The sequence below is a fragment of the Seriola lalandi genome, unplaced genomic scaffold, assembly GCF_002814215.2.
Source record: "Seriola lalandi dorsalis isolate HSWRI2012SDOR001 ecotype SW California unplaced genomic scaffold, Sedor1 jcf7180002054293, whole genome shotgun sequence".
Lineage (NCBI taxonomy): Eukaryota > Metazoa > Chordata > Actinopteri > Carangiformes > Carangidae > Seriola > Seriola lalandi.
Window position 1 is genome coordinate 272,341 of NW_019524846.1, and position 17,438 is coordinate 289,778.

Below are 17,438 nucleotides of genomic sequence, written 5' to 3' on the forward strand. Positions count from 1 at the left end.
GTGGGGGGGGGGGATCAGTTCAACTCACTCCGTACATGAAGCATAGCCATGTCAGATAAATATTCTCATCGTGCTACTTAGGGTTTGATATCCTGCTGGAATATTGATGAAGAGAATCATGTTCAATCTAGGAAGCAGTCCCAACATTTGAGCTATATACTTTTTTGGCAGAGTACTTCGATATCTGAATTTGACATGAAGCCAAAAATCGCAACTGTGACTCTATGACTGTAAATTAGCAACATTTTCTCATATTGATATAATTCTTTGGGGATGCAGGAGAGGTAGCGTGCAAGAATCCCACAGTATCTAACATGGCAAACTGAAAACACAAAGTGTAACATTTCATGACTGAAAGCTTCATCAAAACTTGAATGAAATGTTTAGGAAACTTATGCCAACACATACACCAACAATGTTTTGACATTACTCATCCTTCAAGTAGTTGGGATGTTTTAACTGTTTTCTAACCTATTTCCCCCCCTTGTGTCTGACAGGGCAGAGCTGATAACTGACTGCAGCGGAGAGAATGGACTCACAGTGCTAAGCTTGCTTGAGGTAATGATGATGCGCCGTTCGTGCAGCATACTGGCGTAGAGCTGGAGCATGTTGTTGACGTCCACAGCCACAAAGTACTCTGTCAGGTTCCTCTGGAGATAGACAGGAACAGAAGGATATTGCAGGTACATAATAAACTGTCTTTGCTTGCAGTAAAGTGTCAGTGCTACAGACGGTGAGAGTGCCACAGTGTGCCATAACGAGAGACATGCAGTACTGGATGGAAAAGGACTTGGACTTCCACCATGACACATATTATATATATATAAAAAAAAGTGGACAAAAAGTACAGATTTAAATGACATTTCTGCTTTTATCCATACATTATAGTCATGTTTAGAAAATTGATATAGTATAAATCAATATTGCTTGAAACTGCCAGACTGATTACTGTTTTCCTCTGGTGTCACTTGCCATTAAGACTAAAGATGATATGAGCTACCAAGATTTGGGAAGACTTGGGATGATATGAGCTACGATTTAAATACTCAACAAAGAACATGTGTTCAGTTTGAATCCTCTAATACCCATGGTGATCACTGAACTTCGACATTAAAAGTACAAGCACCACAGGAGATAAAACTGAAACAAGAGGATGATGCAATAATTTCAAAAGGTGACAAGTGTATCTGATTAAAAACGATTAGAGGCAGAGATTTCTAGAGGAGAGGGATCTCTCTTTGTCTCCTTCGGTCTCTTTTCTTTTCTTTTTCCATGAATACTTACACTCTCAGGGATAGTTGGCAGTCCATTGATATCCGGGGCGATGAAGTAGGAGTGCTGCGAAACACAAACATGCGGGAGAAAGAAGAGGGAAGGTCACAAGTGAAGCATACCACTCACACAGAAGAGAATGAGGGGAAGAGGGGGGAAAAAGGCCGTTCACTTTGTTCTATGATTTATGGCTCATCTTCAGCTCTGTCTATATGAATTGCTGAGCTGGTGTCTGAACTGTGGCAATGCTTTTATCAGGCCTACAGAACAGAGAAAGCTCAATAGCAGCTCAGCTCCCCATAGACACAGACTGGGGTGATGTCTCCGGTGGAAAACTGGAGTCTTTATTTAAGCATTAAAAAGGCTTGTGGAGCACCAAGACAGACAAAAGTATACGTGCACGTGTGCGCACGTGTGCATCCACACAGACACACACTCACAGGTTGTTTAGAGGATCACAGGGCTGCCTGTCTCACTTTGGGAGAGCAGGGCAGGTTCAGTGTTCAGATCAAAGGGGCCTGAGAGAGGTGCTGTTTGGAGACAGGTAGACAAACCACCAACTGAAACACACCATCGTGTCTGTCTCTCTCACACACACACACACACACGCACACACACACGCACACACACACGCACACACACACACACACGCACACACGCACACGCACACGCACACGCTCCTGTATCCTTAGTACACCTGTGTTTTTCTGGGCCTTCACTCGACCATCTGTTGCAGGTCTTCACTTAAATCAACTGTAGTGTGTACAGTAGATTCTCTCACACTGCAAACACAGTATTTAAAGTAAAATATTACAATTTATTCATCTGTACAGGGTCTACACTTGTGACTACTACTGACTTGTTTTGAGAATTTTTGTACTAATAATGTCAGTCTCGCACATAGTGTTTGCTCAAATGTTAAAAAAATTTATTTAATTTGTGGCCCCTGTGGGAGGAAGAATGGTATCCAACACCTGAGAGCTGGTTGTAATAAGCCATTGTGTTCATGACCTAAGGCTGATAATTAAACACTTCTTCTAATTTGTATAACTGCACATGAATGCACCTCTGTGGCACCTTAGTCAACATACATTAAATTGAAAAACATCTATTCAAAAATATAATTCAAATGGCGGCCAATTAATTTCAATCAATATAAGACAAAGTGACAGTTACACATTATATCACAAACAACATGATCAAGAGTGTGCAAACATGGAAACCCATTGCAAACCAGCAACCCCACGGAAAGTATCACCACCGAGAGGGAAAGATGTCTCTGATTTAAGAGACACAAGAACACAAGAGAGGACAGAAAACCCCGCCCATCAGTCAGAAAGAAGATAAATGGAAATTTAAATCCATGACAATGGAAAAATATCAGCTTAATGTCCAAAGCAAAGTCGCAACAATTTGTTTTAATGCGACATGATACAAGTTCAAAAAGTTGGATTTTATTCAGTGCCATTTGAAACAGTGCTGGGTTAACCCTAAGCCATGGCATTATTCAGCTGACTGAGTCAAAGTTAAACATAAGCTCGTATTACTACATAAAGTGCTGCTGATCTGACCAGTATTGTTCTGATGCCTGACACTGAAATTTCCCTAAATCATATATTCATTCAACAGTTTGAAATTTCTACCAATTGCTAAAAATTCCATTTCCACTAGTAAAAATACTTATGCTAATTAGTCTTAAGTGACAGTCTTTGAGCAAATAAATCACTAAATGTAATAATTAAAAAGAAACAACAACATAACCAAGCACTTTTTGTCTGTTGTTGACTTTGGAATATTAAGTTTAATGTAAAACAAACTAAAATATTTTACCCCCTAAGTGCACATGTATTAAGTGTGAAAACTGAAAAAAAATTAACATGAGTAAACAACTATTATATTCCCAAATGAGGGTCATTGTTGTAGTCGAATGAAGCTTAGAGGAGATAAACATGTGGCACAAACAAACACTAAACTGGAACCAACATCCAAGGCTTTGCCTTTTGATTTTATTTTCCTGGGCAAAAGTTATACGTTCACAAATGTACGATTTGTCAACTCCCATGCGCCATTCCTTTATGGTAAGTGAATTTGTGGAAATGTTTGACTTATTACAGCCATATTTTATGCATATTTTATACAAATGTGAAAATCTATCTACAAAAATAAAAAATACACTATTATTTTTGACATGGCAGTTAAAGAAGTCGAAGTCCTACTCTAAATTCAGTCCTGAACATGCATGCAATGTAAGAATTTTGGTAGAATAAGGTCTCTTCCACCCTGTTTCCAGCAGCAACATGCTAAATATACATGTTTAATATACTAGTTGATGTTATGTTAAAAATATGAATTCTTGGCAGATCTAAAATTTCCACCATCAGCCAAGCAATTGTTTTATTTACAAGAAGCTTTTTGCCCGTAAGCAAGATGGAAGCAAAACCACCAGGTTTTTCTGCCCTAAAGTAATGTGAGCTGGGAAATGAAGAAGTATTTAATGTTTTTATTTTGTTTATTCTGATGATTTATTCTGATTTCAATTACTGTGTCTTGGGTAAATTTTGAATTGCTTTGCCACAGAATTTTCTTTTTAGGGTATATTACTTGGTTTGTGTATATACTGTAGCTGAGAAGCAGCGGTAGGCTAGTTAGCATTGCAAGTAACTTCTGCTACTGCACAAATAATCGGAACATTTATTACACACGTATAACTACATGATATACTACAAGGCTAGACAGCTAATGAACCTCAGGGATTAGCTGTATGGATTTTTTAGTACAAAAATACTGAATAATTGAGACTGTATTGGCTTCATTTTTTTTAATCAAATTGTGTGGACAGCAAGCGTTGTTAAAAATCTTTGTTTCAAAGTTATGTTTCGTAAACCTATTCGTAAACCCACTGAAAAGAAAACCAGGAACAGGATAATTAAAAGTAAATAAGCCAAACAAATAAATTATTGTAAAAGATCAGGGACTTTGGGAAATACATTTGAGGCTAAGGATACCCCCTGTAACTGCCACACGTACATTAAAGTATACCGTACAGTATAAATCTCTCTGTACCTCCGTCTTTCTTTTCCTTCTGTCTGCTAAATAATGTTTCCTTCCCTGTTGGTCGACAAATTTGTGGCATTGTGATAATCACAAGCCATGCTCCTTAACTCAACCCAGGCTTTCATTGGCTGTTTGCTTGCTTATCTGCTTTTTTCTTGTTCTTTCAATCACATGTTTATATAAAAACACTGAAAGTGGGTTAACTGGAAAGGCATCAAGGAGATTTTTTGAGCACAATTGCGTTTGCTTTAAACATAAAGAGAGGGGAAAAAAAACTTTTGATATTCAGAGAGAGAATATAGCAGAGTGGAATGGCATTAATCATTTACAAAGTTTGATTGTTTTCCAGAGGAGAAGAAACATACACCAAGGCCCAGGATAGTTTGTTTTTGTTATATTTAAAAAGATAGCGCAGCTTATTTGGCCAAATTGGAAAGCCGTGGCTCCCATGCGATTAGTACAGCAGCAGTTTCATATTTCACAGCAGCCTCCTTCCCTCCTCCCAACTCTGCTGTTCACTCATTCCCCTCCACTCACCGGCTCCTTGCTTTGCCGATCTCGCAGTACTTGCCCAGTGGCAATATACAACTGCTCATTCTTGCACAATAATATAGGGAGAGAGAGAGCAAAACAGGGTTCACACATGAAAGGGGACAATGATCCTTCTTCTTGGCTGCCATGATAAAACAAAAACCACTCTTTTAGGGAATAATTCTGCTTCATCAATTAAATATCAAACTAGTGGCTTCTACAGAAAAGAGATGAAGCTATCACCTCTGTTCTCCGGGGCTTCTTTTCCAATGAAGCTCGGAGATTCAGATGAAAAGGTTTAGTTCGCATGGAGAGCTGATAAAAAAAAAAAAAAAAAAAACTGACACAAAGAAAAGATAAATCACAAGGAATCTTAATTGACCTTGTTAACCTTCATAGAGATATATCGATTACCTCATATTAGTCGTGTTACGTTGTATATTCATCTGTGTAATTAGATGTGTATCCTTCTGAGACCTATGCCGCAGAAAAGACCCAGAGTTGCTTCTTTAATTGGTTCAAAAAAAGGAGCCATGGTTTTCAAGGACAGAGGCTAACACTGAAACTCTTTTGATCCCATTACAGTGTAAGTCTTCGCAAGTCAAGATATTAGTGAACAAAATACTGAGAGTGTACCAGTCCCATTGAAAACCATTAAATTCTACTTATATAGGACAGGTTTATGGTAGCCAAAACTGTTAAAGAGTGAGTGTTTTATGTACGAGCTGGAAACGCACAAGGAGAGATTGTGTCAGAGTTTATGCAAACACAGGCCGACTTTGAGGGACCTGGGATCATTAAGCCATTTCAGTGCTTGATAAGCAGGAGACATGATGAGTTGTGAAAGGAGCCTTCAAGTTTAAACATGTCCAGCTCGAGCTTATCACACAAAAACCTGTTAGTGCCACTTCTTGTTTCCAAACAGAGTGTCAGTGGTGGGCCCCTCTGTGTCTCTCTGTTCATACCTAGTGTATCTTAACCTCTTCCTGCTCGCCACTTTCTGTCTGCTCTGCTGCTCCCTCATTTATCTCCTCCATCTCAACCTCTTTCCTTTGTTGATCTCTCCCTGTTTCTGCCTGTCTGCCCTATTTTCTTTTTGTCTGTTTTCATGCCATCTTTGTCTCCTCCTCTCTTCTTTGTGTCAATTTCATTTTAGTTCTCATTAGTCTTCAATCTTTGTCTCTACATTTTTTCTATTCCACCTTTTGTCTTTAGTATCTTTCGCTCTACTTTTAACTACTTCAGCCATCATCTCCTCTTCTCTACAGTCTCCTTCCTGATGCAAGACACTCCTAGAGTAACCTGGCCCTCTCTCCCTCTTTCTCTGTCTACCCTCAGTCATCTTGCCTCTGATAAGGGGGGATATAAGATCTATACCTACCACACTCAGGTTGACTGGCGTGAAGGGCTTTGGCACAGGCAGATCATAGAGAGAATTCAGCATGTCATTCAAGTCATTTTCCTGCGGGAGAGAAACAAATAACAAAAGAAAGAAAAACATAAAAACATAGGACACATGAATTTTATTTACTTATGCTGTTGATGTCACGAGTTATGTGTCAATCTTAGCAACAGTGTTGGGACAGGCACTGCTGCAGACCAGAGGGCAATCCTGCAGCGAGGCCTGAAGGGCTCCAAAACATCCGACTGACATATGTTTAACGAGCAATGCTGAGGTTAAAAGACGACTGAGCGTAGGGCTGCAGACGCTTATTATCCAGCAGCGTTGATTTACGGCCGAGAGCGGGCTGTCAGTAATTAAGCAGGGGTCTATGCTCTAAAGACAGGGGCTTTAAGAAGCCGTCACAGAGCTTGCTTGACCACAGAACAGGCCCCGAGATTATTCCTCCAGCATTTATGAGCTCCACGACAAGACTGTTATTTACACTCTCGAGCCACCAGCTGGAAAACTGAGGGGGACAAAACTTTGCAACTTGTATTTAAACTAAACTAAACTACTGTGAACACAGAGGTTGGGCACTGTTTGTTTTAGCTTCTTTTTCTGTTGCCCTCTCATAGAACTTTGTTTTGGTCTTGGCAATGAACTGTTGCTTGTTTGAGGAAATGTGCATGTTGTGTGAGTCTGTTTATGTGTGTGTGTGTGTGTGTGTGTGTGTGTGTGTGTGTGTGTGTGTGTGTGTGTGTGTGTGTGTGGCATGTGTGAGCCAAAGAGAAAAGGAAACTCAAGAGGAATGGGCGGCAATATACAGTAAAGAGAAGAAGAAGGGTGGGAGGAAGGGGTGTTAGGGTGTGTGCAATCGAACAGCCTCCTGTCATGAGAGGCTCAATGCTCACACGCATGGTCAGCAACACGGCCTGGGGAAACAGTTCATTTACCCTTCGCCTTAAACCCTCATCGCTCTTCTGTCTTCCCTCGTCTGTCAACATCTCCCTCTCGACTGGAACGGACAGCGGGGTAAATAGAAACCAAATCATGCACACTAACACTTCAGTCACCCAGGATTTCCAGCAATCTTTCTGTCTTTCTTTCCCTCACTCTTTCCTCACACACAAACTGTCCTATTCTGCTCGTCTCTCTCTATATATTCGATTATCCTGCTGAATTCCTTTCAGTCACAGAAGTGCGTGTATGTTTATGCGATTGTCTACTTTAGCGAGACTCTTAGTCCTGATCACTGCTCTCTGAGGGTCTCTGAGGGAAGCAGTGACTACATGACAATTGAAAGTGGTCCCAAAGCTCTCTGCTCTCTCTCCCCTTGCTCTGTCTTCCTCCCTCCTTCTTCCTCTCTCTTCAGTCTAAACATGGGAACATCACCTACACCCTCTGTGCTAGACGCTGCACATCTCCCCAGTTTGTTGCATATTTTACATTTCTCCTCCCTTTGCTAGTACAATGCAGTGAATAGTCAGGGGAAAAGACTTTTGTGAAATGCAAGCGTGTGTGTGTGTGTGTGTGGGTGTGTGTGTGTGTGTGTGTGTGTGTGTGTGTGTGTGTGGTTTTTTTTTCTTAACGATTTGTTTTCCAGTAAATCATCAGGAATAACTTCCAGTGTCAGATCAGTGTTTGGTCTGTGAAATGTCAACATTGTTGCTGCTAACAACAGAAGCCAAGTCAAGCCCAAGACGGCGAACAAAACTTGCACACAAAAGACAACACGCAGCATGCAGAGAAAGAACAGAATGGAGGAAAATATCTTACCACAGTACCGTTTCAAATACACAAAACTGTACGATTGTCTCTCAGTCAAATCATGCTACCATGTCTTATTGTCATATTATGTACTGGTAAAGCACTTAATGTACATAAAATGGTCAATGATACATAAGGAGTGAGTGTCCAAAAAAGATCAGTACCTGTTGTTTCGTTAGGTAGTCTGCCAGCGTGTTTAGCAGCTTGTAGTAGATTTCAAACCACGGTAGATAACTGGAAGAGACAGAGAAACAAAGGTATATATTAGAACTCCGTACAAGCAAAAATTATTTCATCATATACAATAAACAAATCAAAGCAGATTAGTGTGTAATGTATATATCAGTATAGTGTCCATTCCTGCTGGATGTAAAAGTGCAACACGCGCAGAGGGATTCAGTCCCTTGAAAACTTTTTGTGTGTCATTATCCGAGCTTTGTCACAGTGTGTATAAATAATTTCACTATCTGCTGGACAGCGCAAAAAGTCTGACTGGATGTATGTACTGGCTAATGTCAGTGACCTAATGCTTCAAACATCAAATGTATACAGGACATTGAAAAATGTATTTTGTTCCCAGAGACAGCTGCTCCAAAGCACACTCCAAAGTCATTCAAAAAAAAAAAGGTAAACGCTATCTAGTCCTTATTTTGACATTCTTCGTAACCAGGGCTCTCTGCATGCTATGAATTCCTGTCATGTCTGCTCTTTCAGCCAATAGGAAGGGAGGATAGAAGAAAAAAAAAAAAAAAACACAATAGATTTTAGATTCTTTACCGATAAAAAAAACACCATAGCTTTCATGTGATGCGGAGGGATGCTATGGTTTACAAGCATGCTGCTCCCAGATGCACAGGCTTAACAAAAATGCAGCCCAAGATGCCTCCTGCCTCCCCCCCTTTTCTCCACCTCCTCTTCCTCCTCCTGCCCCTCTCTCTGCTTTTTTTCATGCCCTTCACATATTAAAAAAAAATCTTTACCTTATGTAATTAATGTAAAATAAATAAATTCATTAACAAGCTCAAAATAATTTATACTGCAGTGTTTGTGCTAAAGCTAATCACTAAGTACACCCACCATAAGCTAAAAGCATCTGCAGCATGGCTTTCTTTACAAAGTTGACATATTCTTGGCCAAGTCGACTTGCTTTCTTGGTGGAAGATGGCCAACATTTTCTTTTGGCATAAAAGCTGTGAGGGCTCAGTTCATTTAATGTTATGTAATCAAATAATAAAAACATGGTGTCCTATCAAGGTATTGAATTTTTATTTAGTTTGGGGTTTAAACATGCAGGTTTGAACATTGCATGAATAATGATTCTGGATAAGGACTTCTTAGCATTGCGATGAAATAAACAGAAACTCCCATTAATGTTTCATTAACTTGCCGAGATGCAAGGGTTGAAAAATAAATTAGTGGCCAAATGAGCCAGTCAATCAAATGTGGACTTGCTCACTGAATCTGGTGAATATTTGTTGATGTCAGTAAGTGAACACAGTCTTAAATACAAGTTATTAAATTTCATTAAAATTAAAAAATCTGACAAGCAGCTAAAATCTGCATTTCCATGGTTATATAATAATAAATTTGTACGAGTTTTGAGTGTGTGAGTTTATAAGCCAGAGAAGTCCTGCTCAGGCAGTTAGCAGGAGACTGAGGAGTATCCAGGGCATGGGTCACTGGCTGCTCTGTAGACTGGAATTAACAGACAACAAGAAAACAATAAAGTGAACCTAATGCAAATTTTCATATCGCTAAATCCGCAAGGGGCCAATGACAGGCCGGGTTCCCGGAGAAGTGCAGCCAAGCGCACCAATCAGAGAGGCTGAGTGACCATTAGTCTGAAACAATCAGCCTCTTAACATGCCAATATTTTGACGTCTGCATGAAGATTTACCACAATCAGGTCACACTCGCAGGAGAAGCTAAATCAAACATGCGTATGTTAATTCACAAGCTGACCGGATATCAACCTGAAGACCTATTTCTGCCACATCAAACGACATACAAGACGAATATCTGCATATGGGGTCATTTTACATTTAACCAATACAGAAAAAGTTCAGGCTGATATAATGACTAAGGGGGAGAACAAAGCCTTTGTATTATCTGCCTCCTGTTTGACTTGTATTTAAAAAGCCAGGCTTCTGGACATTAATCCTTCATTTTTCACAGTTGAAGGGGATGTAAATAGGACTCTGGCTGTCAGAGCAGCCGTCAGGCCTCACAGTTCTCACAGTCATTGCACTCCTACACCAAGGTGCTGTAAATCCTTTGTTTTAGAGGAAAATGCATGATCACTGGTGGAGGCAGCCAACCCCGAATATCAATATTCCTTTAACATCTTCCCACAATATATAGTGGATTTATATGCTTTATTCAAATGCAATAGAATTAATAAAACTTAAAGATGCATGTTTTGCCCCCCCCCCGCTCTCTCTGTTGATGCAAAGTTAAAGTTTGGAAAGCATAGAGAGATACTCCTACTCGTCACAGTTCATTGCTCAGATCTGTTTGTGCTTCGCAAATCCTCCGATAGAGAGAAGCATCCATCACTGGAGTGCTCAGTGCGTGGGGGCCCCGCAATCTCTCCTGCCATTTTAAACACACGTCTTCTCAAAGTGCCATGTACTCAAAGAATGAACCAGTTAATCTGCGGCCCACTCACAGCCCGTCGTGCTCTCTCCATCCTCGATTCAGACCACCTAACGGCACGGAAATATCTAACAGAAGACAGGGCCATGGAAGTGCCTTTGGAACTTCTAATTAAGCTGTTCTGAATAGGAGTGCAAACAAACACCAAAGTGGCTTAAATCTTTCAAAATTTGCTTTCACAAGCGTTGTATACATCCACAGTCAAAATCTAGAGTGAAATAACACAAACTATCCATAAAATCTCTGAAAATTGTGGAAACACCTCATGCTTATAGACCTCGGTACTTAGTTGTTTGATGAAACCTAAATACTGGAGCACTACTTTCAGCCCTTTTTGCCACCATAAAGTACCGGTTATGTGTTAAGCATGACATGTATTCCTGCTCCTTAGATGAGTCTTAAATTTCCTTTAATGCACAGGCACCTGTAACCGTAAGTCATCTTACACTTTGTAGACGGCTCAGAGAAAGATTTCATTACACCTTTACTTTCTCAGGTCAAGGGTTAAGTACAGGAAAGGAAGTGTCCTCCAGCAACCCAATAAGTGACCACTAACCAGAGCTATGCAGTCCCTAAAATGCATCCTAAAGCCTCAGCCTTTAAATAAAACTGAGGAAATCCATATTTTTCATCTCTGAATTACTCACATGTTCAACAGAAAATCCTTCAAAGTGTGAAAGACAAAGAGAAGACAGGAGAATAACGGTATAAAATAGTGCAAGTTATAATTCTCTGTTTTTGTGTGTCTGTGTGTGAGTGTGAGTGTGTGTGTTTTTTTTTTCTTGGACATTTTTCCTGGCCCTTTTGGCCATGGCTTTAGCAATGAGACTATAAAGGGCTGTACACATAAAACTGTCCTACTCATTAAGGCACTTCCTCCCGTAAGCAGAGGTGACAATTTTATGGTCCCAGCACTTCAACAATCACACAGACGCAAACTGTTTTAATTACCTTTATTTTATATCCATGGGAAATGAGAGATAAAATTAATATAAACTAGTGGGCCTGGTCCTTCGTGCTTAAGATTTGAACCAGATAAATTTGAACTGATAATTCTTTAAGATAAACAACTAACATAATCTGTATTTTTGCAGTTCCTCTATGGTTACACGTTTTTTAACAGAGGCAATCTGTTTTAATTTCTTTAATATTAGCTAACATAACTAATATGTTGGAATAGAAGCAGCTTAAATAATTATAAACAATAAAAATTAACTTTTGACCAACACCTTTGAACACACTTGATTTACACATTTCTCACATTTTTTCAACGAGATATCTAAAATGTTCACTTAACTATTCCCTCCACAGTGGGGCTATTTAAGATAGGAAAAGGATAAAGATCAGGGTAAAAATAAATAAAAAGAAAAGAACGAAAACGCAACTGGGGAGCACACAAACAATTTAAAAAAAAAAAAAAAAAAAAAACTTTCTATATGTTATTTTATTATAAATGAAGTAAGCCATGCAAACTACTCAGAATGCATAATGAATTTTATACATCATATGTCAAATGAATTAGCATGTCTAACTCAGCGAGAGGGACAGGGGAGCCTCTGCTAATTGGCAGCGAAGCTTCATGCATAATTATGGGCCAAGCGTCTTTGCTGTCGCACCGTGGCAGTAGCCGAATAACGAGGAGAAAAGAGAGAGAGAGAGAGAGAGAGAGAGAGAAAGAGAAGAAAGAGGGAGAAAGAGAGAGAGAAAAGAAACACAAAGGCCATGGAAGCTGGCCGGGAAGGGTGGGTGGTGTGGGGAGGAGGGACACTGTTCTTCACAGCAGCTCATCAGGGCAGCGACAAACCCACGACTGTCCATCAACAGCCACACACACCCAAGGCGCGCACCCAAACACACACACACACACACACACGCACACACACACACACACACACATACATACATACATACAGATGCGAGAGCAACACTTATAGGAGTGCTGCTTTACACCGAGATGAAGAAAAGGCTTTGTGCTCCTTTTCCAGTTTGTTGTTTGTTAAACTGCTTAATACAGTCATTAAAAATGGATTTATTTTGTACATTTTCCTCAGTTGGGTCTAAAGTGCATAAGCCTGTCAACTGAGATTAGCACTGGAGTGCTCCTTCTTTGTAATGGTAAGGTAATTACATCTGTAAAAACATTGTGTCAACATGCAATTACATGGGAATTAAATGATAATAGCCTTTGTTGAAGAGTAATTGTGTGAAGAAAACACAGTTTTCCTGTGTTTGCTGTCCTCATTTATGTACCCTGTGATATGAGAAATCCACCTATGAAATATCAAAAACTGCTAAACTTTTGGATAATTATAGGCACATCACTAACATATTTGTGTGGGCAGATGAGAATATAAATTTGTTATTCTGGCATAGTGCAGCTCAGTGTGAAGTGTGAGAATGAATGAAAATGTTGTCTCAAAAATCTGTTTTCACTTCTAGGATCTGGTAAATTAATTTTTTTCATCACACTTGAGAAATAAATGCAGATATTTAAAAAACCTTGTTCTGACAGTGATTCATAGATAATTTGCAAAAGGGCAGGACAGACCAAGTCTTGGTTATTTGAATGAGTAAATAAAGACATTGGTGTTTGAACAAGGCTTGTTTCAGATATTCTCTTGATTCTGATTCCAGAAGTAAAATGAGACAGGCTGACTTTAAATGTTTGGATTTATACTTAATAGCTTTTAGGACAGCCAAATGCCTTTATTTTGACATTTATTTAATTTATGGACATCGAATATGTTCATTCCTCTTGAAAATATAAAGTGTATGATGTGTTAAAGACGGCAATGAGACTCATTGCGCTAGGACAAAATGGTTTTGAATGAAGAATACAAAAGAAATGTATGTATCTTATTAATTTCACACAAAAAACAAGTAAAACAAGACTAAGAGTGTGTGTGTGTGTGTGTGTGTGTGTGTGTGTGTGTGTGTGTGTGTGTGTGTGTGTGTGTGCGCACGTGCATGCACGTGCATGCGCGCTACCTGAGCAGACATATGCAGACCCGGCAGCCTTGAGTGAGTCGACAGAAACCAAACCTCTGTTTGCCGTCGATGTCCGTCAGCACAAAGGTGAAATTCTGCCCCACCTGACTCTGGGAAACCCTGGAAACAGACACAAGGGACACACACACACACTCACAAATGATCAAACCACATAAAGGCTTTCCAATCAACAGAATACAGTAGGATGAAGTAAATCTATGAAATCTTGTAAATTTAAAATATTTGAAGAACACAGTTCAGGCATACTACATCAGAAAAGAACCCTTTTTAACAGTCCAGTCTCACCATGACCTAAATCTCTAGTCAAGGTCCAAATCTGATGTCACATATTTCCAGTATGGCAGCTTGAAAAACTGTAAAAAGCTTTTCTAACCCCAAGGTAAATTCCAGTGAAACTCAGAACATCCTTACACCACTAGATGGCAGCAGCTCAGCTTCAGTAAAAGACCATACAGTCCTCCCCTTCCACCCTCCCTCTCTCCCTCTCTGTCTTTACAATGGGAATTTTAACATGTCATTTTCCATACTGAAAACAAGAGCCCGGTACTTTTCAGAGAGCCGGTGGCCTGACCGGACCTGTGTTACGTAGCCAGAAACTCACTTCCTTATATTCTGAATTCTTTCACACACATGCAATCATAAACATGCTACTGTGCATGACATATCAAGTGGGCTGGTCACGGATGACCTCATCATTATCGTTAACTTGTGTCCTCACCATCACAGCATTTATGTTTAAGGGATATTTTGCTAATAGCTGTGATTATTTTCTAAAATCTTATGCAGGAACATTTTGTAAGGGTTTAAGACCAGAAAGGCCACTTCCAATAACAAATGCACTCATTGTTAAACTTTGACAGTCGGTAAATAGTCATGATATAGTATCAAAGAGTGACTTCAATTTTAAAGTTCATAACACAAGTGTGTGTGATGCGCACCACATCTTCTCATTTCCCTTTTTAAATGTATGTGTCTCTGTAAGGGGGAGAAGAGCTAGGTGTTCATAATTTTATGTATGTGCATGTGCATGTGTGTGTGTGTGTGTGTGTGTGTGTGTGTGTGTGCTACGTGAAGGAGGTGAAAGTGAGCCGTGGTGCTAAAAAACACGGAAGCAGAGAAGGAGAGGAATCGTACCTTTCCACGTCAAAGGGAAAGCAGAACTTTGGTATCGTCTGAAGGACCTCCTGAGAAACCAGAACAGAGAGAGAGACACACACACACACCGTTTTAGAGAAACACACATCACAAGAAAAACAATAACTGTGTATTTCAATAAAAAGATCTCTTGGGCTTCCACTAAGTGGGTGCTATCAACTGGCTGAACAAAATGAGGATTAATGTTAAACGCTGCTGATAGCAATCTGACAAAGTCTTCACATCCCAAACACTGCAGCCTAAATGCACTTAATCCAAATGAATGGGCAATATAAACCACTTCATTTGGCAGAACAGAGTGGAAAGTCTCCCTTTTTTTTTTCAAGGTTGGGGAGGGATCCTCGATCCACAGCTTGAATAATTAGCAGTTAATAAGTTCATCGATTATCTGGTGCCAAAAGGAGATGAAAAGATGAAGGAAGAGAGAGAAAGAAAGAGAGAGAGAGAGAGAGAGAGAGAGAGAGAGAGAGAGAGAGAGAGAGAGAGAGAGAGGGGAGACACAACACCAAGGCTATGGTGGCAGATTGTAGTGACAATGGGCTAAGCAGCTCTGAGGGGTTAAGAGGTAGGAACGGGGGGTGGAGGGGGGTGGGGGACAAGCCTTCAGGGCTTTACCTCCCAACACCTCCCTTGTGGGTTGGTGGGGGGGTGAGGGTCTGCATGCTCTTGAAGCGAGGTGGGAGGGGAGGGGAGGGGAGAGGGGCACCTATCCACCAGCGGCATATGGATTTAGACAGGGAGCAGGAACAGAGTGGAGCACCATATGGGTGAGCCACTCCAGACCCGCCACACAGCCACCGAGCACCAGGTCCCCGCTCTGTCTGTCGCTCTGTCTCCTCATCTCTCTGGCTGCTAACCTGGCCCAGAATAGACGCCAGCCACCAGGTCTTTTTTGCCGTCTGTCTTTGTGCTACCTCTCTCTCAGCCCTGGCCAGGCTCTGCCAAACTCACAGACTAATCCTGGGGACTGGGTGGCTCTCTGCTATGTTCTGGCCTCTCTTGCTGTCTCTCTCTCTCTTCCTCTTTCGTTTGCCTGCCAAGCTCGGCCACTGAGCCCAAGGTCTGTCTCTTCTTTCTGACTAGAGACGTCCGAGTTGAGAGTGATGCTGCTGCTCCACTATCTCTCTGTCTATCTCTCTCTCTCTCTCTGCCTCCCCCAAGAGACTGATCTGGACGACAGGTTGGGTGTCTGCTGCTGCCTACTGTTGCTAAGACCTCGCCGTGGGGAGCAGTCACTGATTCCCCGTGCCCCTCCTTCTCAAAACTTGCTGCCACCCCAGCACAACACAACCATTGCAACAGACAAGCCAGCAACAGCAGCAATGAGCTATGACAGAAGGGGGGATGAGGGTATGTGTGTGTGTTTGTGTGCATGTGTGTGTGTGAGTGTCATGTGTATTTGTGCATTTGAGTGTATGATGTATGCTTCAAGGACTCGGTGCATTCAATGTGAGAGGGTGGTTAAGCATGTACATTTGTATGTGTTTGTGTGTGGGTGGGTGGCTGAGTTTGACTCGGCTATATGTTTGTGTGTGCATGTTCACACATACGGAGTGTATGGGAGGGGCCGGGAGGCGAAGCAAGGTGGGTGGGAAATGGTTGTTTTTACTTATGAGGATCTGTGATAAAATTGAGAACTCAACAAAGACAGAGGGCTCGGTGGCAGAGGAGGTCTCTGTCTCTGCTGTGGGAGTGAGTGTGTGTGTGTGTGTGTATGTGTGTGTGTGTGTGTGTGTGTTTGTGTGCGTGACTGTGTCTTGGCGTGTGCGGCTGTAAAGCTGTCACACACATCAGAGCTGCCATCGCTGTATGCGTTTGCTACTATTATTAACCACTATGTACGCACACCAATATGTTCCAGAGAGCCCTCCCTGGCGCACTGCATATGGCACACAAACCCAAACAGACACACACATGCGCACATACACAGACACTCGCTTTCCCTACAAATAAAAACATTTGACTTGCCAGATTTGAGAGTTGTCACAGCCCCGCCCACATCAGGTATCTGTGTTTGAGTGACAGTCGAGGGGCTGCAGAGACTCTGATCTTATACAGGACCAATGGGAGGTGATGTGTTTGTATGTGTGTATCATGTGTCACAGGAACAGCAGACATGTTCTATATATATATATATATATGTATATATTCTAAACACATATATACATATCAGTACCTGGGGTATAGTGACGCCGTACAGTCTATAGACATTTTTAATCTCCTGTCTTATAGCCATTAAAGACACTAAACAGCTGAGCCCTGTGAGACAGATCCTGAGGCTGTAACTTACAATTATTTTCTTTATCAATTAATATATTGATTGTTTTCTCCATTAATCATTTAGTTTTTTTAATCTACAAACTGTCTAAAAAATGGTGAAAAAATAGCCATCAAAATTCATCACAGCCTGAGGGGGCATCTTAAAATGATTTATTTTGTCTGACCAACATTCCTAAAGCTAAAGACATTCAGTTTACAATTATATGAAACAGATTTGAGAACTTAGAAGCTGTGAATGCATGGTCTTTCCTGATGATGGGATATAGCCGTGTTATTTAATCACATACTGTGGGAACGGCTGATGAGCAAACACACCCCAAAACATAACCTG

At 40.8% G+C, this 17,438-nt stretch overlaps 1 protein-coding gene across 2 annotated transcripts in view; it reads right to left on the minus strand.

Annotated features, from left to right (window-relative positions):
• dennd1b (DENN/MADD domain containing 1B) overlaps positions 1 to 17,438 on the minus strand; it is a 105,475-nt gene that overhangs the window by 50,862 nt on the left and 37,175 nt on the right. Inside the window, exons 4-10 of one of the 2 annotated variants that reach the window (XM_023406029.2) lie at positions 14,807 to 14,856; positions 13,652 to 13,771; positions 8,173 to 8,242; positions 6,239 to 6,319; positions 4,864 to 4,923; positions 1,285 to 1,338; positions 540 to 650 (exon numbers count right to left, since the gene is read on the minus strand). In XM_023406029.2, coding sequence (XP_023261797.1) covers positions 540 to 650; positions 1,285 to 1,338; positions 4,864 to 4,923; positions 6,239 to 6,319; positions 8,173 to 8,242; positions 13,652 to 13,771; positions 14,807 to 14,856 — 546 coding nt within the window. The remainder of the gene's footprint in view (positions 1 to 539; positions 651 to 1,284; positions 1,339 to 4,863; positions 4,924 to 6,238; positions 6,320 to 8,172; positions 8,243 to 13,651; positions 13,772 to 14,806; positions 14,857 to 17,438) is intronic. The other variant, XM_087173926.1, reaches the window with a different exon arrangement.